Source organism: Ailuropoda melanoleuca, chromosome 1 (assembly GCF_002007445.2).
Source record: "Ailuropoda melanoleuca isolate Jingjing chromosome 1, ASM200744v2, whole genome shotgun sequence".
Classification (NCBI taxonomy): Eukaryota; Metazoa; Chordata; class Mammalia; order Carnivora; family Ursidae; genus Ailuropoda; species Ailuropoda melanoleuca.
The window spans coordinates 170,169,892-170,197,782 of NC_048218.1; the positions used below are offsets into that span (position 1 = coordinate 170,169,892).

At 41.9% G+C, this 27,891-nt stretch overlaps 1 protein-coding gene across 2 annotated transcripts in view; it reads left to right on the plus strand.

Moving 5' to 3' along the window:
- Nucleotides 1-27,891, plus strand: part of BMPER (BMP binding endothelial regulator) — a 248,653-nt gene that overhangs the window by 21,428 nt on the left and 199,334 nt on the right. For both annotated transcript variants that reach the window (XM_034670310.1, XM_034670315.1), the window contains exon 3: nucleotides 8,530-8,629. In XM_034670310.1, coding sequence (XP_034526201.1) covers nucleotides 8,530-8,629 — 100 coding nt within the window. The remainder of the gene's footprint in view (nucleotides 1-8,529; nucleotides 8,630-27,891) is intronic.

Genomic DNA, 27,891 nt, shown 5'->3' on the forward strand with positions numbered 1-27,891 from the left:
TCACCAGCAATGCATACAAATGGCCATAGAATTTTATCTCACCTTTCCTTTCTGTTTGCTTTTCGGGTGGAGGAAGAAGTGGATTCATTATTCTTCCTGTGCTGAAGGACAGCGATGTAAAATCATAGGAGCTGTTGGGGAGGTGGCCGGACCGCTCGTGTTTGAGGCTGCACTACTGCGCAGGACTCCAGCCCCTCTCGCCCCGGTCAGGAGTCCGTGGACATTTTCTCGGGAGCACCGGCTCCATCCCACATCCCAGCTCTTTGATTCCCTTTTGCTTGGGGATGGGAGAGGAGTAGGCTTGAGAATTGGGGCCAAATAAAGAAAGGATGCCACCTCTACTCCTCTCAGTTCACATACCTGGCTGCTGTCGCCTGGCAGGAGGGGACACAGTGCATCTTCTGGTCTTCCATCCTGCTTCTGGGAGCCTGAGTGCTCAGAGCTGCATCTGTGACGGGGCCCAATATGCTAAGCCACTGGCTGCTTTTGTTCCATCCATCACGGTTTCGTGAATGTGGAGCTGCCAGCAGACCCCTTGCTTAGACCATGTACAGTCTAATAAAAACCAGGCAGTGCTACTTTCTTTGGGCTACTATTTTTATTTGGTGGTTATTTCTTTTGTGTTCTGCCATCTCTAATGTTTTGGTTCTATTTCAAAATATGATTAAACAGAATGAGGAGCTGTTTGACACTGCCCTGTTTTAAATCAGAGCTGTACTTGAGTAGCTGGGACATTCTAATGGCCTGTGTTTCTTTGTTCTGAGAGTTCGTTGAAAAGGAAAAAAAAAAAAAAAAGCCAGACCTAAATCCTTAAACAGCATAGGACCCCAAACAATCACTTCCAACACACTAAAGCCCATTAAACAAGAATTGAAATGTTAGGTAAGTTAAATATAAAAAGGCCTTCTTATGAACCCCCCGTTGATTCTGCTGGCACGTGTCATATTTTCAAGGTACACTATCAGGAGAGCACTGTCATTTAGTGATGTATGAGGGCCATATATCATCAGAACATCGTCTTTGTAGAGGATATGGGTACTAAAAGACACGATTCTGGCCAGACAGAACAGCAGGGGGTCTTACTTCTTTTCTCCACCCCCCCTGCCCCTCCTGCCATTTTCTTTAATCTCCCTCTGTTTTGCGTTGCAGAGAAGTGAATTTCTTCATGGGATATGACTTGTTGCAAAATAATCGGGGGGCCCCAGTGGGCTTCATAAAATCTTTTAAATGGCCTAGCTTCAAGAGCAGCTTTGTTCAGAGTTTGCACTGTTAACTGGGCCGGGGAAGGCGGCATATGCCAGGGTCCAGGTCTCTGGGGTAAAGGCTCGCTGAGCCTAGACAGGAGGAAGAAAGAATAACACTCCCAGACATAGTGCGATGAATTGTGTGATGTCCTTGCAAGATGCTTTCACATTATGTCTCCAAAAATATGTTCTTGCCAGCTATTTTTATCTCTAGACTCCAAAAGAATAGCCTCTGGAGGCTGCCAGCCTCCTGGGAGAGGCACCTTCCTGCTCAAATCCAGGAAGAAACGAGGACCTGGAGGCTTCGGATCCAGGTTCTGAGCTGTCTTGCAAATGACCGGGTTCTCAGAGACTGAGACTCGTCCTGAGTTTTAAGCCAGAGATTTAATCTATCTATCTTAAAATGCACTATTTTTACTCATGTGTTCCAAGTGAAACCATAAACCACTAAGGTTTATGATGGTCTGAAAATGGGGAGTGCTTAGCAAAGGCAAACATTTAGATTCCAGCGATGAGGAAGAGATGGCTCATCTTAGCCCCTGAACCAAGCTGTGCAGCATAGTGGTTAAATCATCGCCTCTGGTATCAGCAGGTCCTGCCTTTGAATCTCCGCCCTGACTAGCTGTGTGTAAACCCAGGTAAGCCATTAAAATTCTCTGTGCCTCAGTTTTCTTATCCATAAAATTGGTACCTTCCTGAGACTTGATGCAAGGGTTAAAAAGGAGACAATACATAAAACATGTTTAGCACAGTCTGGCAAATAGTAGATTTTCTATAAATGCCAGGTGCTATTATTCTTAACAGTTCAGCAACCTTCCCAGAAAACTATATGCCACTTCATTGTTTGGTTAGCAATGGATCAGCTCTCTTACTCTGGCTATGGAAGAGATTTGCCAAAGTGGTGGAGATTGGGGGTTCAGAAAGATCTGGAAATGCTAATTTACATTAAAAGCAAGGGCTTGTTGACACCTTTCCTACTGACCTCAGACACCCCGCACCTCTTGTACCTATCTTAGGACCTCACTGGATTGGGAAAGGAAAGAGGTGTTGGGAAACTATTCTCCTGGGTGGGAAGTTTGTGTCATTTTCCCTATCAAACATTCTTTCCTCACTTTAGAAATGGTTTTGTTCATTTTTTTTTCTTTCTTTCCATTTTTTTTTCTACCTTCATTGAGCTGAGAGATATGGCTCAGAGCCCCATTTTGTATACTAAGGCTTTGTAGTGGACCAAACTGCCTTTTCTTTTTTTTCTTCCAGTTCATTCTGTGCAAGAGTTATGGGGAAGTCAGTTGTACTATCAGTAATAAAGAACAAGCAAGTAAAAGCTTAATTAAAACAATAAATCATCAATCAAATTTAATACTGCCACTGGCAACCACTGAGCTATCTCAGTTCCCCCCACCCTCCCAATGATTATTTTCTCGGAGATTAAGAACAGACTTTGTCCAAAGGAAACAGGCTGGAGCAGGTACAAGCTTGTGTTGTCTCCTCTGTGAGTGCTCTTGCTCACTTGCAAAGGATTTCCCCCGACCGTATGTTCCAGAGAGAGAATCACTGTATTTTATGTCCCATTTATCAAAGCCACTGACAAGCAATGGAACCTGCCCCTTCTGGGTCTTTTCTTTCAGCCTTTACCTATATCTCTCTATGCTAGGACCATGGCATTCTGCAGTCAGGTCTGTTTGCCCAAGTCTCGGTCTAGCCCTCGTATGGCACCTTTAACAGGTTACCTTATAACAAGGGCAGGAGACCTGCATGTCTGACCCAGGTGGCCTCTTTCCGGAAAATTTCCAGACTAGCTCAGCTACATACTAATCTATTCCTAAAATCTCAACAGTCGAGTAGGAGTTAACCTAATTCTAATATGATACACCCATAAATTTTAATGCTGTGACTTAGCAACTAACCTCCCCGGCTGGTCCCTTAATCCAGGCCTGGGAACCAGGTTGTGTTCCCAGGTCCACTGCTAGCTCACTCTTTGAGGGACCTGAGACACTTAACTTTATTGTGTGCCATTCCCCCATCTGCGAATCTTAAGAAACCTGTGAGGATTAATGAAATAATGTCTGCAGAGCTCTTTAGAAGAAAAGTGCTATGTAAACATGAAGTATTACTCTTCTGTTTATGAGAAGTTTTATAATATTGCCTAGGAGAAATTGTGACCTGCGTTCAAAAGCACCATAAAGTTCCCTTTCGCGCTTTTGTGGCTGGAATTGGGTTACAATGGGGAACTTCAAGGAAAAGTTGACCTCTTTGACTTCATGCATGGGGCGACTAGAAATTCCACAGAGAATACATGTGCTGATGTCGGATCACCTTCCTCCTTGGGAAGCTTGACACAAAACATTTGTATTCCTAAAAACAAATTCCTCTGTGAGCGGTCTCAAGACTCTCAAATAGTGAAACATCACTGTGTGTGCACTTCAGATAAATTCACTGATAAAATAATTGGATTAAGGGTCACCATGTCCTATCCGTGCTCAACGACCCTGATGGCTTTTGGCTCAAGGTGAAATTCTCACTTGGTGCCAGAAGTTACACGGCAGTTTTTGTGTGACCTGCCAATGTCTGACGTCTGGTTTCCTCCAACACGGTATAAGTTTCTGGAGAATAGAGGGGAAGTGTGTGGCATGATTTCTCACTCCAGCAGCACTGAGTACTATGGCACAGGTGCCACATCTTGGGTTTTTTGGCTGCTCTAGAACTTCCACTGCTAAGTTCCTATGCTTCTAAGAGTCCTCGTGCTGGGCCTCTATCCCCCGACAGTAGCTGATGATGATAACCTTCAGGGTTAATNGTCTTGGGTTTTTTTGGCTGCTCTAGAACTTCCACTGCTAAGTTCCTGTGCTTCTAAGAGTCCTCGTGCTGGGCCTCTATCCCCCGACAGTAGCTGATGATGATAACCTTCAGGGTTAATATGGGTTCACCTCCATGGATGTTTGCATTTTGGGAGGAGGATTCTTGAGGGCAGCACAATCTATAAGCCCCTCCCCAAATAAGACTTCAGTGATGGTATGAGAGTGTGGGGTTTGCATCTGTGGAGGGGGAAGGGAAAGTCTGCAGGGTTTCTAATTTAAGGAAGAGAGCCATTGTTAACCCCTTCATCTCCTCTCTGATACTATCTGGCCTGTGGGCTTCATGGACCTATTGAGTGTTGTTCATTTGGGCAGAAAGAAGTATGACAACTTCGCAGCCTTCTTGATTTTCTGAAAAAGGATCTGGCACTTAGAATTTGCTAGTTTGCCAGATGACAGCTGTTTGCCTCTAAGGCAGGCTTTGCTTTCATAAGAGACAAGGATTGAAGGAAAATAATGCCATCTTCTAGAGGAAGAGGCTCCTGTGGGCTGCCACCTTCCTAACATGGCTCTGGAGTCTTGGCAGGCAGGGAACCAGGTATTTTTATTTTTATGCTTATTTCAAGAGATTCGTGATGCCGTTTCAGAGTCTAAAAATAGAGTATCTGCCAGCTGACATTTCTCCCTGATCAGTCTCATCCTATTAGCTGCTGTGTTTTCCTCTCCAGATTTCTATTTTATAATTATTTTAAAAATATAAATGAAAGGTCAGGTAATACTTTCCATATTTCATAATAGAATTGGTCCTGGAAGAATCTTAGAAAAAAATATCTTTAAGACATTGGCTTGAAATAGAACAAAAGCATGTCAAAAACATTTTTTTCTAGTTGCAGAAAGCAGACAGGAAAATCTCACAGTGGTGATCTGCTATCTTCTCTATAGCCCCTGCCTCCCTTCAGTGAGAGATCATGTCCCTTCACATTCGGACACTGAAAAATGTTCCGGAGCCACTAGCAGGTCTCATGGTCCAATTCCGAAGCCCAGGGAACTCTGTGCTACCACCTAGTGGCAGACTTCGGGCACAGCAAGCTGGCTGCCGGAATCCTGTTTGAACTTGGCTGTGGCTGAGGCTGTGGTTTGGCTCACATCCTTATAGAGCTTTGTTGCCAGCCATGTAAACTTTTTCTCTTTTACTCCCTATGCCCCCCTTTTATTTTTGCATGTTGGCACTTCATTTCATGTGCCTCCAGAGGCTATGTTTTGGGTTTTGATGTATTTGGTCTTTCAGAAAAGAGGCAATAATGTAGACACCTTTGACAGCAGGTAAATCACAGGCTGGCTGACCCTAGAAAGTGATGAACACTTGGAGACAGAGACTGAGGATGAAAAATGTGATAAGGTTTGTTACTCTTATATACTGGCTAGGTCCGTTTTTTAGAATGTTCTGACGTTTTCCTCCAGTGCTTTTCTACCACTTTCTCTGTTGCTTAGATTTGGGGAGATTCAAACCCAAGCTGGAACCTCTGGAAAGTTTGTTCAAGGATGGCAGTCTGGCTTTCAGAGGTATGATAGGCACAGCTACCTATTAACATCCAAAATGGCATAACCATCCTCATTACCAGGAAACAGCTGGTATTTGTAGACCTTCCCATGGTTGGTGATGACACAGCCCTGTGGCGGTGTTATTCTGCTCCTGTTAGAGAGCTCATTTCACATGTGAGGAACCACAGAGGAGGCACCAGTCTCCCCTGGGGCCTCTGGGCTGGGACATTGTTTTGTTTTTGTCCATATCCTGAGTGCCTGGGAAGTTGCAAAGTGCAGCATTTAAATGTTTGCCTTTGGAGTCAGACCTCTGTTTGCATTCCAAATCTGCCTTTTGCATGACCCTGGGCAGGTATCTTAACCTTAGTTCCCCATCTGTAAAATGGGGGTGATGTGGAATTTTATTTTATTTATTGATTTTTTTTGTGTGTGAAATGATGCATATAAAATTCTTAGTGCAGAGCCCGGGACATAGAACGTGTTCGGAAGTATGAATCAGCACCAGAAGAAGTTTCTTGAGTGGAAAAGTGAGCCGAATGAGCCATGGCCTTGCCTCAGAACAGAGGACACTTGATGCACGGTTGGGGGGGGGGTGAGGAGGCCGGTAGAGATGGACTCCTGCAGGCATGGCTTTGTGGGCGCCACTTCTCACCAGAGCCCCTGGCTTGAGCCCAGTGCTTTTGTCTCTTGGCAAAATCAGTGAAAGCGAAGCGAGTGGTCTTAATTAACCTGTGCTTAAATTTACTCTGTAGCTGCTGGACTTAATTAAGGAAACAGAGGAATCAGCCTCTTATGAGCAATTCTCTCTAGTTTTTCTTACTTTCTTCGAGGGCCTGGGATTCTAAGTATGTGCTTCATATCCATGCCAACCAGACACCAGGGTCATGATCAGATATGGCAGTTTGGTAGAATATAGAAAAAACTCCAAATGTTATTAGAAGGGGGGAAATCCCCCACTAAACCTACAGCTAAAGTTTAGGTTTGGTGTGTGTGTGTGTGTGTGTCTGTGTACAAAAAAAATTCCAGATGTGAAGCTACAAACCATCTGGTTGGAATAACTTTTGTGCTGGACTGTAGTTACAAGCTATTTATTATGAATCTTGGGATCCTGTTATGGATTTGACTGGCTCCCAGGTTTCTGATTTAGCAAAGAGTTCCTATATTTAAGAAAGTGCGCATCTTCCTATTTATCAGACCCTGAATTGTGACTCACACCCACTGTGACTGCCCTTAGAGCTTTGAACTCCCCATGTCCGAGGATTTTTCCCTTCAGAGAGGAGATGCACTTGGGGGTGGCCCTTCCCTGAGGCTGCAGCCAGGTTTGCATGAGCTTTGCTAACAGATGTTCTGCTTAGAAAGTGTGTTCACTTCACAGACGTCTTGCAGTGGAGGGCATCGGTATCAAACGACGGCTTGCGGGAACTGGACTTTGCCAAATGAAGTCACTGTTAATAATGCCAAATAGCACATATACCTGGTCATTGTTCATGATCACTTTAGTGGTCGTGGAGGGACACTATTAATTTTTTTAAAACGGACCTCCCTAACTTGAATTGTGACCATACTACATACTATGTTTGTAATTTAAGAAAAATTAGGAGAATCAACTGAAGGGCTGCGACTTGCAGGGAGTCTTGATTCCACCATCTTTATGAAAGGAGAGGGCGAGGGAAGGAACTTGGAGGGCTTGGAGCTGGGACACCTGGGTTCAGATGGGACATCTGCCATCACTGAGGGACTGTGGACAGCTCCCGAACTCATCTCAGCCCTACTGGGCACAAGAATGCTCTCTGCAGAGTAGTGGTTCTCAGCCCTGGCTGCACATTGGAATTACCTGGGGGGAGCTTGGGAAAACTCTAGGCCTGGTCCTTCGGATCAGTCAGATCTGCAGGGGGTGGGAGACAGTGCCGGTCTTTGTGAAGTACCACAAAGGGGTCCTGATCTGGAGCTTAGGATGAGGACCACAGGATTGTAGGAGTAAATGAGGCTAGCTCCATGAGGCCTCCTTCTCACATAACAGACGCCGAAAAGGGGGAAAAGAAGAGAATTGATTACTCAGGTCATATACCTTCTCTGAGCAGCAGTTTTCTTGTTTATAAACTGGGGATAGTAATAATACTTATCTCACAGAATTTTAATAGGAATGAAAGCCATAGCACCTAGCATATAGCATATAGAAGAAACTTGCTGAAGCTCAAATCTTGTTAAGTTTTGTGACCTGGTATTTTCGGCGCACGTGGACCCAGCCTGAGTATAAACAGGCATATACATCATGTTTGGATCTTCTCTGAGACATTTTAACAGCTAACCTTGCAGGATAAAACCGAAGATGCAAATGATCACCACACTTCATTAGCATAAGTGCTAATATAATGCAGCTGTCCCGTGGCTATAAAACACTGACGACTGTGTCTCTGCTTGGCATGGGGAATATTATTTTTTCTCTTACTGAGCGGATTCAATACTCAACTTTGTCATTATTTGAGTTGGAACTTTAGATTGCTGCATTTTTATGCACTCTACTATTAAGGATTGTTGGATGGCTGTGTGCAAATATTTTTGTTCTCACGATGCAGTCCTGGCCCAGGTAGCCCAATGGGCAAAGTATGATTTACACAAATATTATCGTTTCTATAGTGTGTACTAAAAAGAAACCTTAGAACAGAGTGGGAGAAAGCTTTGCTCTCCGCGTTTGGTTATCTAGGTGACGTTGGTTTCTAAAGAGGGGACTTTTCACTCCCCTCTCATGTGCCCCTAATCTCAAAAGTCCTGTGTTTCTGAATGAATATTTCTGTTCCAGAGAGAGCAAAATGCTTTCATGAGTATTTCTTGCCAAGATGAAGGCAAGATAGGAAGAGGGAGGCTAGTAAAACCTCAGGCACGTGTCAGAATTCGGGGGGGTTCTGTTTGGAGTTTCTTTCAAATGTCTCTTGTCTCTTTCTGCCTAGAACAAGGAAGTGACCTGTAAGAGAGAGAAGTGCCCAGTGCTGTCAAGAGACTGTGCCCTCGCCATCAAGCAGAGGGGAGCCTGTTGTGAGCAGTGCAAAGGTGATTTATGTCTTGGCTGCCTTCTCTTCTGGCTGCTGCTTTGGACATTTTTATTTCTCTTTTTCTCACCTTCCTCTTCATTCAGCTCTTGGCCGGGGTGCAAGTGGGTGTTGGGAGGGAAGCTAGCATGTGCGTCTGTGTGTGTGAGTTGGGGAGGTTGGTAGTAACGGGACTTTCCTAATGGAGGGATGAGGGTGTGGTGGACATCTGCATATTTGGTTTGCGTTCTAAGGCAGGTTGCTGAAGTGTGACAGAGAAGATGCAAACATGATGCCCACAGGTGTTGGTCCGCACATGTGTACAGCTTATTTGTCAAGAAGTTTCAACATGTTTCCAGGCTGCACGCTTGCCGTGCCTTATTCTGCCAGAGGAGTCTTTAAATTAAGCCCGAATTTTATCATTTTGGCCCCTATTAATTTTCTTTCCTTCCAAGTTGAATCAAAGTTCCTTCCCTTGCCTTTGAAGCCTCTCTAAAATATACTTACCCCAACGTCATTCCCATGGTCCTCCAGCGCACACTCTCTCCTGAGTAGGCTGTTTCTGCTGTTGCCTCTCGGGCTCAGCTCAGATTTCTCCTCCCCACCGGTCCAGATGCTGCCTGTGCTCAAGGCCCCCAGCTGTCCCTTCCCCTCTATGTTTCTGTGGCACACAGAAGTCCACAAGGTACTTCAGTGATGCGTTTTTCCTCCTTCATCACCTCACATGCATTCAGTAAATCGTGAACTCCTCGGGGACAGGCGCCAGGTCATGCTCTGCCATCTCCGAGTGTGTGCGTGGACAGTGGCTAACAGAGTGGGGCCCTCAGGAGTCACCGAGAGCATCATAGGTCAGGATGTGGACTCTGGAGTCACACAGCCATGACAGAATCCAGCAGTCCTGGGGTGCGGGGGGTTTGCCAAAGTTCACATCCACGAGGAACCTCAGAATGTGACCTTATTTGGAAATAGGATCTTTGGAAGTGTAATTAGTGAAGATCAGATCATACTGGATGGGGGTGGCCCCCAATCCAATATGACTAGTGTCTTCACGTTAAGAAGAGGAGACAGACAGACAGACACACAGAGCAAACAACCCTATTCTGAGAGAGGCAGCTATAAATACCTGGGCTCTGTTCCCTGGGACTCCGATTCAGTTGTTCTGGGGAGGGGGCTTGGCATCTGTTTTTTTTTTTTTTTAAAGATTTTTTTTATTTATTTGACAGAGATAGACAGCCAGTGAGAGAGGGAACACAAACAGGGGGAGTGGGAGAGGAAGAAGCAGGCTCATAGCAGAGGAGCCTGATGTGGGGCTCGATCCCATAACGCCGGGATCATGCCCTGAGCCGAAGGCAGATGCCCAACCGCTGTGCCACCCAGGCGCCCCGGGCATGTTTTTTTAAAACACTCCCAAGAGATTTAGTGTGCAGTCTGGATGAGGAAGCCACTAAAGTAGAGCTTGACCTTGTATCAGGAGATTTGTATCCCTCAGAAGAATATACACTTTTTTTTTTTGGAGGGGGGGGAGGTTTAAAGAACCATCAAAAGAACTCTACAGATACCAGGTCGACTAAAGCCCATTTAAAAAAAATGTTTTTTTCAATGAACTATGGTTGACTCACGAAGTTACATTAGTTTGAGGGGTACAGCGCTGTGGTTTGCCGAACTATGTGTCATGCTGTGATCACAAGTATAGCTACCATCTCTCACCATGCAAGTATACTATTACAGTACCATTGATTCTGTCTCTGGTGTGTGCCACTCCTCTCCCTGACTTAGTCATCCCAATAATATTCTAAAGCCCATTTGTAATGACAACCCACGAGTCTCAATATTGAACCAAGATCCTGTGAACTTTTCAAAACACACTATTACATAAAATCCACATTTCAAGAATTAATGCCCAATTACTTATGAATAACTCTGGTTATTGTAGTAAATTATAATGATTGTTTATTAAAAAATTAAACACTAAAAAAGCAAAATAAAACCCGACAGAGACAGAGATTAGAGTTATGCCACCACAAGCCGAGGAGCACCTGGAGTCTCCAGGAGGTGGGAGAAGGCAAGGAGGGGGCCTTCCCTAGAGCCTTCAGATGAAGTGTAGCCCTGCCAACCCCCTGATTTGGGGCTCCTGGTCTCCAGAGTTATGAGAGAATAAATGTCTGTTGTTTTAAGCCACCAAGCTTGTGGTAATTTACTGCATCAGCACAGGAAAAAGCATACACCATTTCCACTGGAGAGATTCCACTTGGAATCTCTGTGTCCCCAGTTCCCTCCTATAAGTTGGGGATGATAATTGTGTTGGAGGGAATTGAATGGGAAGGTCTGTTCAAAGTACTTAGCACAGTGCTAAGCATTTCTTACACAGCGTGCAAGTATTTCTCAGTTAATGTAAGTATAGTAGGTGCTCTTTAAATACTTGTTGGGCTTGACTATAAAAGACATACCTTCTGAAGTCTTTCGGAGCAGGGACCAGTAGGGTAGATGATATTTTTTTCAGAGCCTTCTCAATCAACCATTTACCTATACCCCCTTCCTATGAGTTGGGAGTTGTATGTTTTAGCCATGTGACTTCTGAGAGCTATCAGTGCAAGGCCTGAAATGGTCATTTGTCAGGACTCTCCCAAGCAGATGGTCAGGTAAAGTGATTCCAGCGAAAACACATTAGCAAGCCAATGTGTGTCCAAGTTACTGTTGTTTCACCTTAAAGAAGCTCCTCTTTTCATTCTTTCCTTTTTAAACTGCTCATTTGCCATTTTCATCTTTCGGTGATTAGCAAGGCTGCCTTGCCAGTGAGAGGCCAGTTGGATACCACAGAATGGAAGCACCATGCCCATGGCTTTTGGTTCGTTTCTCCCTTAACTGTGGTGGTACGGAAGGGAACTTTCTGTTGCTGTAGCATGTCACTGTCTTTCCTGCTTGTCCTGCTGTTTCCTGCATCATCATTCTTCCCTCTGATCATCCTAACCTTCCAAGGGAAAGAGGCACCCAAGACACATCCATTTCCTGAGTGGTTTTTCTTGAGCTTAAGAAGAGAAGCTTCCTCAGATTAAACTGGGCCCAAGAATAGACCAGCGAATTCAGTGTCCTGAGATCTCTTTCTGATAGTGGTGTCAGGCTTTTGGGAGAGGTCAAAATCCCCAACCTGCCCTGAGGTGGTCCTCCATGACAGAGACTCATGAATGCATCAGACTTCTCAAGCTCTGGTGGTCGATGTTAGAGTTACCTACTTCATTTTCTTTATTTCTACTCCATTACGCAGTGTTTGTCTCATGGATTTTAAGAGACACAATTGCATTTGTTCTTAGCTACTGGTTTGTTTATGTTTTTCTGATCAGAATAGTAGCATATGCTCATAGAAGAAGCTTTGAAAAATAGTCTGAACTGTGGGAAAGCAGAAAATAAATTTACTCATAATCCCACCACGCGGAAGTTACAATTGTTAATATTTAGTATATTTCTTTCTGTTTTTTTTCCTGTGTAAAAGTGTTTATGTAGCTAATATCTTAGAACTTATGTTGTATTATTTAAAAAAATTTTTTCCACTTAACCTCAAGACATAATATCTTTTCAACTTATTTGGAAATATGGCCCTTGATGGGTACATATGATTCTGTTGTGGAAACGTGTCACCATTCACTTGATCATTCTCACTGGATCATTTGGGCATCAAGATTGTGTCTTGGATTTTAGTATTGGACAAGGTTAAAGACAAACAGCTGACACCAAAGAGCAGATACAGTGAAGTAAGGACTGGAAAGAGAGAATCAAGAGGAGCATTACCTGGGTAGAGAGAAGATGTTAGTGTTAACCCACAGACCACTCTGGATTTGGTTTCCAAAGGAATCTGGATGGACCTCTCCTTAACCCTTTTGTGACCTTTGTTCATACAGGGGGAACAACAATAATAACAACAACAAACCCTTAGTGTGTAGCAGAAATTCTAAGACAGTAGCTGTGTTTCTCATAAGTCCTTTTCCAGACAGCGTCCTCCATGCCAACACGGGGGGTTTTGACTTTTCTGATTCAAGGAGGGTGACTGAGGAAGGAATCATACTAATGAGAAGTTTGTTGATAATATTGTATTTTAGAGCAGAATGATGTTAAGGCAAGATTGTCTCAGGGCCAGATAATTTTGGTCAGATCAGGGAATAATATGCAATTAATTTTCCTTAGCAAAGAAATGGAGCCTCTGGTTTTAGATGAGTTAACACACGGTGAGCAGAGAGCTGATGGACTTAATTCATCCGTATTTTGAAGGGCATTTACATTCAGGGGGACCACCTAAGGCTTATTCTAAAGTTGCTCACCAGCCACATTAGGCCACAGTGTGGTCAGGCCTGTTGGAGAAGTGAGCATAGCATGTATCTGACCTGGTGGGATGGGTGGAGGGTGTGAACCTACCAGGCTTCCCAGCAGAGACAGCCCTTCTGGAAGAGCCTTTCTACCACCAGCAGGCATGCAGGAAGGTGAAATCCAGCATTGCTAACTGGGTGACCAGTAGTGAAATGACTTCCCCTTGAGTCTTGTTTTTTGTCTGTCCTTTCTCTTACCTGAGGGAATCATGTGTGTAAGCAGTGATTCTCAAAATGCAGTGGACTACAGAATCACCTGTTAAATGTAGATTCCTGGGCCTTGCCCCCTAATAGTAATAGTAACTGAGATCATCATCTTCTTCATCAAGATAGCACCAGCTACTACAGGTAATCCTTACTCAGAGCCAGGCATGAAGTCCCCACAGCTTAGTGAGGTAGGTACTATCATAGCCCCATTTTGCAAATGAAAAAATGGTAGCACTGAGAGGCTTAGTGACTTTCCCAAGGTTCCAGAGCTAGAAAATGATGGAGATGGGGCACAGAGCATGGTCTCACCATTTTAGAATTTCAGGCCTGCTGTATTGGAAGCCCTGGGTCTGGGTCCCTGAGTCTACATTTCCAGGCCTCCACTGGGGGCTGAGGCTTCAGAACAGCTGCTACCAGATGAAGAAAGGACAGGAAGACAGAGGGTGGGCCTTCTTGATGAGGGAATGAGAACCACATATTTACAGGCTGTTGGTTGATATCTACTCTGATCAACACATCTTCAAGGTGGAAAATCTCTTTGCCTTCTGTAGTAGTGAGGCCGTCATGATTTTCTGACTCTGTGTACTCCTCTTATTTGTAAATTGCATATTAGTACAATGATGGTGTAAGAGATAAAGTAAAATAGATAATGAGCAAGAAAATAGAGCTCAAATGTTGAAGTGCTGGTGAATGTATATCAAAACTTGTTCCCAGTTATTCAACTGTGTAATAAATGGGGGAGAACTTGATCCCCGAGAACTGGTTACCCACCTCCCATCATTTGTTGGGATTTTTCTCTCTTCCTCTTTCCCTTTCTAGCATAATTATATAATTTTAACTTCAGTTCTATACCTGCTACATTATCATACCAAAAAATTTTTTAAAAAGGGAAACAAAGGCCTATTTGAACTACAAAAATCCACTCATCTCAGAAATAACAACTCTTATCAATTTATTGGGTCTTTCCCAGACCTTTTTCAGTTTATTATGTATTTATTCACACATATATGCATATACATATATACGAAATTTTGTGTGTGTGGTTTTATTTTTACATAAATGGAATTAAATGTAATATAACCTTTTACAGTTTGCTTTTTAAAATTATTTCAACAATAGTAAGACTTAGGAATTTTCCCGTGCCAGTTCATGCTTTTTAACTGTTGTAGATCCCATAGCATACATGTACAGTAATTTATGTAACATCTCTCCCCTGATAGATGTTTAGATTTTCGTTTTTTTGCTAGGAAGGGAACCAGCTTGCCATGGCTGTTGTGCACACATGTGTATGTTTCTTAAGGATGGAAACCCGGAATTTGATGTGCCATGGGGAAAGGATGCACATGTTCAGTTGAAAAGACCATTACTCGGTGGGCTCCAAAAAAGGCAATATTAGTCTCCTTTTCTATTCCCCTCACAGTTTTTAGGCCCTTTCTTACTGAAAGGTGTTGGGCGGGAGGAGAGAGAGTATAGTGTAACACTACCACATGGCAACCTTTGTTGGCTCCTTCACCTTAAAATCGTGCTCCTGCCCCTCCTGCCGATTCCTCATTTTAGACTGCTATACTGATACCCTTACCCACTTCCTCCCTGTTCTTGACTTCCCCCAAAATACAGGGGATATTTTCCTTTTCCTTTCTGTGGTTTGGTGAGAAATGGTAGCAAGTGCCTTTTAAAGAAGCTAGCTGAGGGCTATCAATTGCTTTCGTGCTTTTCAATGTATTCTAGAAAAGCACTGACAGTTGTCAGCAAGTTAAGACTCGAATGATACTGTTTTCACAGAATTTGGCCCAATGCTGGCAAACTACAGTTTGGAATCCACTAAATTTAGAATAGAGGCTAGATAAAGAAAGGGGGAAATATTTTCCTTGCTTCCTATTTCTAAGAATGATCTTTCAACGAGAAGTACCCTCATTGGTGTCTTTGTCATCCTAATCATCAAACGTGCTCTGCGTTTGAAGCATTTGAAAGTATTCTGAGGTTATTACTTTTTGTTTGTTTTGATACTTCTAATATGTGGAAAGTATGGAGAGGAGAAGGCATATTATCAGCTCATTTCTTCTTGGACTGTCTCTTAAAGAAGTTTGGGCCACATAAAAATCCCGTATGATGCAATGTCTATGTTTATGCCCGTGTTTTATTCTATGTGCGCCGTCATATCTTTGGCCACTTCTGTAATTAGTGTTCATAGCTTATTTATGATTATGTGGGGCCTAATTTCATTCCTTTAAATAATTACAGATGTTTATATTTATTGGATCTTGGTCTTTATGGGACCATGCCCATCCTTTAAGGGTCTTTACGACATATTCCTATTCCTTGTTTGAGGCCAGGCGTCTGATGAGGAGCACACATTCCTGACAACATTGTTCCTACAGGAACACACAGTCTTTTCTACATGGCCCACCTTCCAGTGTGATTAAAAGTGGAACCTGCTTGTATCTCCCAAGAGCTCTGACTCTGAGGCTTGTAAGAGCCGTGGGCTTTGCCTTTCCAGTTAGTGCCCTTGACACCCTGTGGGTAATGAGGTGTGAATTGAAGATGGGCTTTCAGACCTTAGCCTCGCTATTATCTTCAGAGTAGTAGCCCCAGAGGGACTTGTTTTCCCACAATGCAGGATACTGGGTTAGTCGGTTTACATTCACCACTTAGTGCTCATGATGGTGAAGTCATTTCTATCTTTCTCATTTTACATATGAAGTAACTAAGGGCCCAGAGAAGTTAAGTCATTCATTTGCCGAGGTGTTAGTAACCCATTGCTCAGCCAGAGAGCGTCCATGACCTCAAGAAGCTTGCTCTATTGAGGGACAGAGGAATAGTATCCAGTGGGAAGTTCTCTAGGAAGGTGTGCCAGAGCGAAGAGAAGGAGGACCACCTGTGTGCAAGGGACTGAAGAGTGTTCCAGGGAAGGCTTTCCAGAAGGGGTGGCTCACTTGCATGAGCAAGGAGTTAATTACATCCAAAGAGGCTGTTCAAGGGAAAGCTCCCAAGTGAAGGTCATGGTACACAGAAAGACATGAAATAGTTCTTAGACGTTGTTTGCCACTCATCATCATTTAGAGAACTTGACAAAATGCCAGTTTCTGGGCTTTCCTTTAGACCTACTGAATTAAAGCAAATCTGGAATAAGTTTTTGTCGATTCGTTGATTGTTTGGGGGAGGGAGAAGGGAGCAGATAAAAACGTAATAGAATCCTATCATGACTTTGACTTATTTTCCTCTGAAAAAGATGTTGATGTTGAAAAGGAAGTCATAGGATAGATCTGCTTCCGGACAGAAATATGAAAATTCATATTTTCAGAAGAATTCTTAGAGAGGTTGTATGCATGCGTGCATTTGTGATCCTGTTTGCTTTAATCAGATTGCTTATATGTTTCATTCATTTGTTCATTCATTTATTCAACAAGTATTTACTGATCTATATGCCAGAAATTCATGGGATGGCAGTGCTTATCAAATTGTTTTTAACTGTTACGAAGTCAAAATATTCCTTAAAACAGAAAAGTAAGTGAATTATAACTCGTTCTTCTTAAGCAGGTATTTCAGTGTACTTCTGAGATTATTTTATGTTAAAGGGGTTGTAAATTTCATCCAACTAGCCTAACAAGAGGGCAAAGATTAATCTAATTTGAAAAAACTCAATATTGTTTGATGAAAACAGATGAGATCATTGAGAGACAAATACAGTTTTGGCAGCTTTTCTGTATTCACTTGGACTTAGACTCACCCTTTAATTTGGGGTTCTTTCATGAACAATAATGTATTTGTTATCTGAATATATGTTTGTTATTAGAGGATCATAAATGAATAAGGTGTGTTTCCAACATTTGTGGGTCAAATTCCATCCTCTTTCTTCATATAGAACATGAAATATTAATTGTCTGCAATACTTTGATGAAGGATATAAGAGAATAGTCTTTCATTTGTCAAGTGGGATTTATTTTCCACAATCTTCTCTCATCTTTGATTTCTCTGTGCTTTATCTTATTTTTCTATGGGTCGTGATCCCATGGGTTGCATTTTTTTTAATAGTTAAACTTTTATATTTGATTTAAAAAATATCCTATGATGTTTCATGAAATGAAAGGAAAGAGGCAAAATGTAAATATTTGCATGCTAATTTCTAAAATCAGGCCAACCATTCTGGGCTCTGATAAATTAAGATCGGAGAGCACAGCATGCATGGAGAATTGTAAAGGGATTGGGCTCATTTATATAGACAAATTACTGACCAAAGTAAAAGGGAACTGTGAATAATGGTAAAAGATTGAACATTATTAGCTACAGGCTGCCTTTATACAGTTCAAGATCATGAATAAAGGCCTCTTCTCAGTGTTGTTTGGCGAGTGACCTGGAAGATGACCGTGCCTTTTACAATACTGCTTTGTAGTTGTAAGGAGGGAGGCAGCCACTTACCATATAATAGGAATGAACATTTAAAAAAAAAAAACTTATTTAAAAATAGTCACACTCCCTATGTTGACAGAGTAAATTGTCCTATTGTTTAAACATTTTAAGATGGAAAGGCTGTTAGCCATGTGCAAATCTGGTTGTTTGCTTTTAACCAAAGTTCTTTTGGCAGTCCTAAGGGAGCATTGATTGTTGCCCAAACAAAAGAGTGGTTCTTTCCTCAATCTCTGTTTTCCTTTCTTTTAGACAGGACCAAATTCTTTGGTAATGATTATATATGATTTGCCCAGATGCAATTTGCCCCAGCTTTCACATCCCAAATAAGGAACAAGCTGTCCTCTGGTTAATGCTCAGATGGTCATTTAAACTATACTGTGAACTTCAGTTAGAGAAGATTTTGGAAGGAATGACAAATCCCAATCTTTAGGTTTTTATAGATATTTTTATATTTAGCCCTGAGGGAGTGGTTATTATTATTCTGATTTAACAGATGGGGAAACTGAAGCTTAGGGATATGAAGTGATGGTGAAGATCCCACAGTTGCTGAGAGGTGGGGGAGGGGACTTAGACTCCCAATGCTTCGTTATTCCTGGTATCACACTGCCTGTGAGATTAAAAGGAGGCAGGAGAGATCTGGAGAATCAGGAGGGCTTCAGAAATAGAGGAGAGAGAGCCATACCGGGCTCAGTTTTTTCTTTGCCTTGCCACACCCCTTCTCTCTCCATGGGCTTTTATAACCTGGGTGGGCCTGCAATTTCAGAGGAAATATGTGGGCAGAGGAGTTTTGTGGAGGTGATTGAAAACAACATGTGGCTTAGGAGGCGGTGGCTTTTCTTACTAACTGACAGTTTTGGGAACCCCTAACCTAGCGTTTTTTCCTCCTTAGTATCCATGACTGTTTATACTGAGCAGTGCCCCCACGAGACAATTTAGATGAGCTTTAGTCTTTTGTGAGTATGTATGTGCATGCTTTCCTAAAATATTTTTAATGGAGAATGGATTCATACAATTAAAACTACGCAAAGCATCTATGGTCACAGTAAGGCTTTCTCCCCCTCTTCACTCTGACCAGCTGGTACCCTTTCCTGGAGATAACCATTTACCAGATTCTTAGGGCTCCTTCCAGAGCCAGCCTCTGCACACGTGTGTGTGTGTGTGTGTGTGTGTGTTTCATTTTCAACCAAACGCAAGTATCCATTAGCTTTACTTCTAGCAGTTTTAATGCTGAGACTCTAACATATCACTTAAAACATCCCGAGAAATTGCATTGCTTTGAAAAACAGTCCTCCATTGAGCTACTCCATTGCAGGGTCACTGTTATTTTTACCAGGATTTTGAGCTTAGGAGAATTTCTGATATGTTTCTTGGTGAAAGTTGTGAGATTAATGGAATGCCCACATACATATTTTAACTTATGCAGTGTAATTAATTTTATCTACTCAGCTCCAGAAATTTGAGTGGGGGTTGTTTATAGGTTTTTAAAGACAAGAAAAAAAAAACATAACAAAACAAAGAACTAGAGGGCTCTATTTTTTCCCCCTCTTTTTCTCTAACTGAAAAAAGATGTATAAAATGTTATATTTCATAGATTGGTTTTCCATAATATAAACCAGGCTATTTTGGCATTTAAGTAAAAATGACCCTATTTGTTTAAAAAAAATCTTGTTAACGTTAAAATCATACTTTACTAAAATCTGTTTTAGTTGTTAAAACTAGTAAGAAAACATAAAACAGAGATCAGCTTTCCCTGTCAGATTTGTCCCAACCCATTTATTTAGGGCCTCTGTTTTTTAAATTCTGTAAGATTTTTGGAAGGCAGTTTAAGTGAAGAGTTTGTGGTTGCCTTTAAGTTAGAAGATTAGATTTCCAAGGCTTGCTGCTAGCTTGCATGCATCAGTTTTCACTTTCCTAAAGTGGGCAAGTTGAGGATGATTTCACTGTGGTGGAGGAGGCTGGTGGACCTGGTCTCCCTTTTGTATCAATGCAGAGTGCTTCAATCAGGTATTGGCCTAACAGCTGTATTAGAACACAGGTGTTCTCACCATTCAGCTGCTGATGCACTCTAAGTTTCTATTGGTCTAAGTCTATTAAGTTTCTATTGTTACATAACAAGTAATGACAAATATGGTGGCCTAAAATAACACTCATTTATTATCTTATTCTTTCCATGGGTTAGGCTTCTGGACACAGCTTATTTGGATCTCAGAGCTGCATTCATGGTCAGCCAGGGCTGGGGTCTCATCTGAGGCTCATCTTCTAAGCTCATGTTGCTGTTAGTAGAATTTAGTCCTTTGTAGCTATAGAATGGCTTGCTTCTTCCAGGCCAGCCAGAGAGCATCTCTCTGACCTATAGACCCTTTTAAATGCTCACATATTAGGTCATGCCCACTCAAGATAATCTCCCTTTTTAATAACTCAAAGTCACACTGATTAACAATGTTAATTACACCTGCAAAATATCTTTATCTTTGCTAAGCGAGATAACCTAATCATGGGAGTGCCATTCATCACATTCACAGGTCTTGCCCACAGTCAAGGGCAGGGGATTACACAGGTGGATATATCAGGAGTAGAAATCTTGGGGTCCGTCTCAGAATTCTACCACCCATACTCAGAGGAGTTCTGAGATGCATGGCAAGTAGAAGCATCTACGGAGATGGTAATTACAGCTAGAAGATAGCCTACAGATTGCACTGCAGACTCTAAGTGCTAGCAAATGCTGACTCTTGGCTGTTCTCTCTCCTTCTCTGGTCTGGTGGCCACCAAGCCCTGCAGGGTCTGGCTCCTGCCTATCCTCTGTCCTTCTCTTGTTCTGGATTTCTCCAGATAGAAGACCTTCTATCATTTCCCTGTGTTCTGGGCCCACTTCCTGCCATGGGGCTTTGCATGTTCTGTTTCCTCTGCATGGGCTGCTTTTCCATCTGATGTCATCTAGTTAACCTGTACCCCTTCTTCACTCACTTTAGGCATCATTTCCTTGACTCCACAGCCACTTGCCATAAAATTAAGTCTCCCTCCTTCTTAAGACGAGGCACAATTGTGATTTAATATTTTGATTTTCTGTAATGCCCACTAAACTGGAGGCTCTGTGAGGGCAGTGACTTTGTGAGGGCAGTGACTATAGTAGTCTCGGCTGTGATCACTGTGCCTGGCACACAGTGGTGGCCTACTGAATATATGCTGGATAAAGGGGTGTAGGAGGAAGATAGGGAAATTTGGACCAAATTTCAGTCTTCCCTAGTTGTACTCATAAAGTCAACTGTATATTTAGTGTATTGCTATTGAGCCATATGTGTCTTAACACATCTTAAGTCCTTTTGGGATTCTGCGTGGCTTAAAAAAGAGTAAGAATTAGAAGGAGAGAATAACAATGTATAAGCAGGAATGAAAAATGGCTGAATGTTTATAAACCAGTCCTAGATTCCTGATACGTTACTGTTTCTTCACTGAGTTCCATATATGTTAAAAAAAATCCTTAAAATCACCAACACTGCTGTGTATGTTTATGTGGAAATGACTGTGGTGTATTTCAGTGTTAACAGACTTGGTGATAACCTCAATTTTTGGTAGCTCTTTCCTTGTCTTGTGCAAAGTTATCCAATAATACTATGCAATGATGACTTCAGATTTCCCAGTTACCATCAACTTGATATGATTATCTGCTTCCTTTTATCACAGCCTGTAGAACACACCTCTAATTTGGCTTTGAGTTTTCTGCAGCTGCTCTTAAAACTGTTCTGTGACTGCTTGTAACTTGCCCGCCATGAAGAGTAAAACCTCTCTGCATTTGAAGATGATTTTCCCTCTCTCCTGTCTTATATTTCAATATAGGAATGAAATCATAATGATGCTTATCATCTGAAAATGTCTTGGAATCAAAACACTCTGATCTCCTCTGAGGCTTCTAATGGCATTGCTTCATGTAGGCTGTCACACCAAGAAAAAAAAATAAAGTGAGGGGTTCTGTGTGGAAAGTTGGGGTGCATCATTAGAAACTACAGGAAAGAAATGACTTGACGCAGAAGCCCCCAATCCCTGTCTAGGTTCTCTTTGATTTGCTGCTTAAGTTTGGCAACTGCAAAATTGAAAGTATGTCTGTATGTGTGACATATATCTGTTTATGAAGTTGCATGAATGTACATGCATTTATTTCTTATTTTAAAAATGATCACCATGCTGCAATTATAACCATTCTTATTGGGCTTTGATCAGAGACTGCTCTCCTTATCTTTAGAAAAAAATTGGCACTTTCTTTTTCTTTTAAGGTCAAATATTCTAGGTTCTCTTTTTGAGAGGAATCTCATCTTGAGAGCTAATGTGTATTTGCCTTAGAAATCTGTCTGCTGGAGAGGCTGACATTAGTAGTACTGATGATAATGAAGGTGAACGAAGTACATTGGTACATCCAGGAACTGGACTGCATCCTTCACTCAGATGAGCTTATTAACATTGGAGCCAGCTAATTATGTTTCTAGTAGCTTGGTGGTTAAAGAGCTCAAGATGTTTATCTGCAGACATGCTTGGGCATTGACCAGCTGATGTTTACCACATGAGGCAGCCCTCTGACTACCTGAGAATGTCTGGGCATTCTCTGAGCCATACCTGGGGCAGACGGAGGGATCAGATTTAAAAATGCACTTTGAGTTTTTGATGTTTCAGGTTCTGGGGACTGTGGTATAGCCACCTCTATGAGGCCACGAATGCAAGGGTAATAGCTTGAAACCTCCAGAGGCAAGGCTACATTGAGGAGCTAAATGGAAAAGCCAGGGTAATATTTTCAGGCATCTAGACAAGGAAATTCTGTGCTCTGAGGATTAGAGGATAGGCATAGAAATTCTCAGTCATTTGAAGAATGAAGTGAAAGAGGTCCAGGCTTGGAGTTAGATGCAGAGCCGGTTCCCAGCTCTGTCACTTCTAGTTACTTGACCTTCGCCACGCCACCTCTTTCTGGGCCTTGGTTTTGTCTTCTGTAAAACACAGAGGTTCTTTTTTTTTTTTTTTTTAAGATTTTATTTATTTATTTGACAGAGATAGAGACAGCCAGCGAGAGGAAACACAAGCAGGGGGAGTGGGAGAGGAAGAAGCAGGCTCATAGCAGAGGAGCCTGATGTGGGGCTCGATCCCACAACACCGGGATCACGCCCTGAGCCGAAGGCAGACACTTAACCGCTGTGCCACCCAGGCGCCCCAAAACACAGAGGTTCTGAACCCTGTGGTAATATATATGTGTGTGTATGTGTATATATATACATATATCTCATAATGGCCATTTTAAAATGTATAGTTCTGTGTTTGCATTGTTGTGCAACCATCACCACTGTCCATTTCAAGAACTTTTTCATCATCCCAAGCTAAAACTCATCCCCACCAAACAATAACTCCCTGTTCTCCCTTCTCGGCCCCCGGTAACCTCTATTCTACTTTCTGTCTCTGTGAATTTGCCTCTTCCAGGTAACTTGTAAAAGTGGAATCATACCACATTTGTCCTTTTGGAACTGGCCTATTTCACCTAACATAGTATCTTCAAGGTTCATTCATGTTGTAGCATGTGTCATAATTCCATTCCGTTTTGAGGCTTTCATTGTGGTGTATAGCATCTTTTGCTAGCCATTCACCCAGAAATGGACATTTAGGTTGTTTCCACTGGGCATTTGTATTCTTAATTAGCCCCCATGTGGTTCTGATGTTCAACAGGCTTGGAAGCCACTGGAATTAATGTTCTGGTTAAATTCTGAGTTTGTGTACAGGAGAAGGCTTAGGAGGAAGGCCAGATATGATTCAGTCATAACTGAAAAGATGTGACTGTTGGAGTTCTTAAGTTATTTATCTAGGTATATAAAATAAACAGCATAACCTCTGATGCCAGTGAAATGCCCTAAACTCTAGCCAAATGTTCTTGGTCTGCTTTTAGGAAGAGAAGAAGCTTCATAGACCCAACGGCCTCCAATGTTAAAATATGTAGTTCTGTACACAGTGGTGTGTGGGAGTGCTTATCTTCCCAACTCTTTGTTCAGGAACATCATGGTAGTTTGAAATTGACCATGGTGGGAGTATTTACACCTTGGAAACTGGAACACCGTACAAAATCAGGGCTTCCCTCTTTTGTAAAGCTGGTTATTAAACATTAACAACACACCACTACCTGCTAGGTGTTCAGTATTTTTCTTCTTTTTAACAAATACTACTAACAAAAGAAATACATTTTAAAAGATAAGCCTTTGTCGACAGGCTAAAACCCAGAAATCCACGGTTTTCGGGTTAAGGAAGTACAGGTGATTGATAGTACAGAGCTCCCATTCAGCGCCTCTCCTTGAACCTCCATGTTGGATGATGCGCGGGCTTCTCTGTTGGTGGTGATTTCTCCTCAGCCCTCTTCAAGTATGATCATGCCCATCAGTGACTGCTTTTCTTGTCAGGTATTTGGCAGTCTCTTCTATAGCTTCTGCCTATAGGTGAAGGTCTTTTTCAATTTTGTCCTGGTTTTAGAGAGGCTGAATTTTTTCTCTTTAATGCCCTTATCTACCCATGTTTCAAAGATTTCGAAGACCTCCCTCAGTTTTTGTGGCAAGAGATCAAAGGGGGGCCACACACAGCCTCCCAGAAGACTCTGCAAATACGTTTGGGCTGTTTAATCAGACACCTTTTTTGCGGCCACACAGTCCTAAAATCATCCCACGCAAATGAGGTTCAGCTCAAGCCATCTAGAAAAGAGCCTAGGTAAAGGAGGTGGCAGGTAAGAACAAAAGATGGGCTGTAGGAATCTGCATTTTTATGGTCCCACCACCCCCGACCCCCAAGGGATAGCCTTAGTCCTTGGACTGCTCTTTGACAAATGCTTTCTAAAAGTGTAATTGGCAAACATAGGCAGGCTTCATCCTGCAGGGGAGAGTCTCCTAGGTGATGTGTGCATCAAGCCTGATTTTCCCATATAAACAATTTTTAAAATGATATAAAAAGGGGCATGCTCAATAGGGGTACTTTGTGGACATAAACAAGCTTATTCCAAAATTTATATAAAAAAGCAAAAGACCTAGAATAACCAATTTTGAAAAACAAGAATGAAGGGGGAAAATCAGTCTACCCATTTTCAAGACTTATAATGTAGCTGCAGTAATAAAGACAATGTGGTATCCGCAGAGGGATAGATGTATACATCAATGGAGCAGAACAGAAAGCCCAGAAATAGACTCATACAAAATGCACAACTGACTTTTGACAAAGGTGCCAAGGCAGTTCAATGGAAGAAGACTGACCCTTTCAACATCTGGTGCAGAAAGAATTAGACACACACAGGCAAAAAAATGAACATGATCTAAACCTCATGTGTTATACAAAAATTAGTTCAAAATTGATCATGGACTGAAATGTGAAACACAGAACTATAAAACAGGTATAAAAAGCATATAGGAGAAAATCTGTGGGACCTAGGGCTGGGCAAAGAGTTTTTTAGATTTGACAGCAAAAGCACTGTCCACAAAATGGAAAAATTGATAGATTAAACTTCAGTAAATATTTTTGCTTTGGGGAGGTCTTGTAAAGAGAACAAAAAAATCTAATTAGAAAATGGGAAATAGATATGAGGAGGTGTTTCACCATATTGCATACACAGATGGCAAGAAAGCACATGAAAAGATACTCAACATCATTAGCCATTAGGAAAATGCAAATCAAAACCACAGCGAGACATTATGACTCACCTATCAAAATGGCTAAAGAAAAAATAGGACGATTAACACCAAATGCTGGTGAAGATGTAGAAAATGTCTCACATATTGCTGGTAAAAATATCAAACGATTCAGCTACTCTGAACATGAGTATAATGGTTTATAGAACTAAATATACACTTACCATATAACCTAGCAATTGCTCCCCTTGGGCAATTCCAGTAAAATGAAAACAGTGTGACCTCAAAACTTCGTACACAAATGTTCACAGCAGCTTTAATCATGATAGGCAAAAACTGGATGCAACCCCCATGTTCTTCAGTGCGTGAATGGTTAAACAAACTGATGTAACCGTACCATGGAATACTACTCTGCAGTAAAAAGGAATAAGCGATTGATCCATGCAAGAACTTCTTGGTTGGATGTCAAAACAATTATTCTGAAAGAAAAGAGCCAGGGGCGCCTGGGTGGCGCAGCCGTTAAGCGGCTGCCTTGGGCTCAGGGCGTGATCCCAGTGCTCTGGGATCGAGCCCCACATCAGGCTTCTCCACTAGGAGCCTGCTTCTTCCTCTCCCACTCCCCCTGCTTATATTCCCTCTCTCGCTGGCTGTCTCTCTGTCAAATAAATAAATAAAATCTTTAATAAAAAAAAAAAGAAAAGAGCCAATCTCAAAAGGCTGCATACTGTATGATTCCATTTATATAACGTTCTTGAGTAACAAAATTTTGCAGATGGAGAGCTGATTAGTGGTCGTCCAGGCTTAGGGATGGAGGCTACAAGTGGAGTGAGTGTACTAAAAAATGAATAGCCTGAGAGGGCTTTGTTGTGATAATACAGTTCTGAATGTTTATTGGTTACACAAAGATGCACATGTGATAAAACTGCATAGAAACACACACACACACACACACACACACACACACGAGTACATGTGAAGCCAGTAAAATCTGAATAGTCTGTTCCTGATTTTGATATTATAGCTATGAAAGATGTTTACACTAGGGGAGGCTGGGTGAAAGGTGCATGGAAAAAATATTTTTTTGTATCTTCCTGTGAATCTATAATTATTTCAAAATAAAAAGTAAGAGAAAATGGGGGTGGTAGGATATTTCTGACAATTTTTCTGCAATAAGACCTAAACATCCTATTTAATCAACCATAAAGGTTACATCTGTGTAATATGCTTCCCAAAGTGTAAAAATCGTGCAGTGCAATTCATTAATTACACAGATGGTATTTCATATGTGTGTTGTATATAACTCATTTCTTCTTCATCCTAGTCAAAGAGATTTTCACTGATGTCCTTGAAATTACTGTGGGGAAACTAAGGGCTCCATTCACGACTCTTTGTGGCTACCATAATTTATCCTATGAGGTTGCTGGTGTTTGGCTGTCTTCAGATCTTATTTTCTTAGATTGCTGCTGTGTGCCCCAAACTGTGAAACCTGCTCCCGTTTTGAAAAATGCATGAATCCAACCTTAGATGTTTGAATTTGATCTTTTGATCCCTTATTATTTGTTGCTTCAAAAGGCCTAAAGCATGGCATGATTGGTAGCTCAAGGTAAAGACATTCAGAGCTGAGTTTAAACTTAGATTCACAAAATCAGGTCTTGCCTCTTCAGCCACAAAACCTGCATTTTACTTTATAATATTAGTTTTTAGACATCCCTGGAACATGATTTTAAAGTATCACCGGAAGGCAGCGTGTTGTGTTCCCCAGGGATATCGTTTTTGCTTTTGAAGCTGCTGTGTTCTAAGCTTCCTTTATGCGCCTGGCAGGAACCAAATACTAAATGGAACGTGGGTTTTGGAGCAAGATAAAAAGAATGGCTGTATGACCTGGACAAAGTAATTTAGCTTTTCTTGATTTCTCATTTAAAAAACTAGGGGTAAAATTTTCTGTCCTAGAATTCTTTTTGTGAGATTAAAATGAAATCACATGTGAAAACTCCCAAGTACAGTGCCTCGCCTGTAATAATTGTGCAGTGGTTTTTATTTTCTCTCTTCTTTCCTTTTCTCTTGTTGGAGGATTATTTATTAATACTTCTGAAAATACTTTTTGGAACCAACCTTTGGAAATGACCTCTAGTGACATTTTGCCTGCCCCCATTAGAAAACCAGTCTGATAACTTCACAGGAGAGTCTCTCCTGGTTTTTATTCTTTTTTCCATTTTTGCTCCATATGAGCTCCATTCAGTTCTTTCTCCTTTGCTTGTTGAGGAGCAATGGGTGTTGGCTGTTTAACAAGGAGGTGTTAAGGACAGAAGGGCCGGCCAGCCATGGCTGGGTCAATTCAGCCGAAAGGGAAAAGCACTCCCATGTTCAGAAGAGTTTATGGTATGTCATTTGCAAATATCTTTTCCCATTCCGTAATTGCTATACTAGCTATTAACCCCAAAGATACAAATGTGGTGATCCGAAGGGGCACCTGCACCACAATGTTCATAGCAGCGATGTCCATAATAGCCAAACTGTGGAAAGAGCCGAGATGTCCATTGACAGATGAATGGATAAACAAGATGTGTTATATATAGACAGTAGAATATTACTCAGCGGCCAGAAAGGATGAATACTTACCAATTACATCACTGTGGATGGAACTGGAGGGTATTATGCTGAGCGAAAAAAGTCAATCAGAGAAAGAC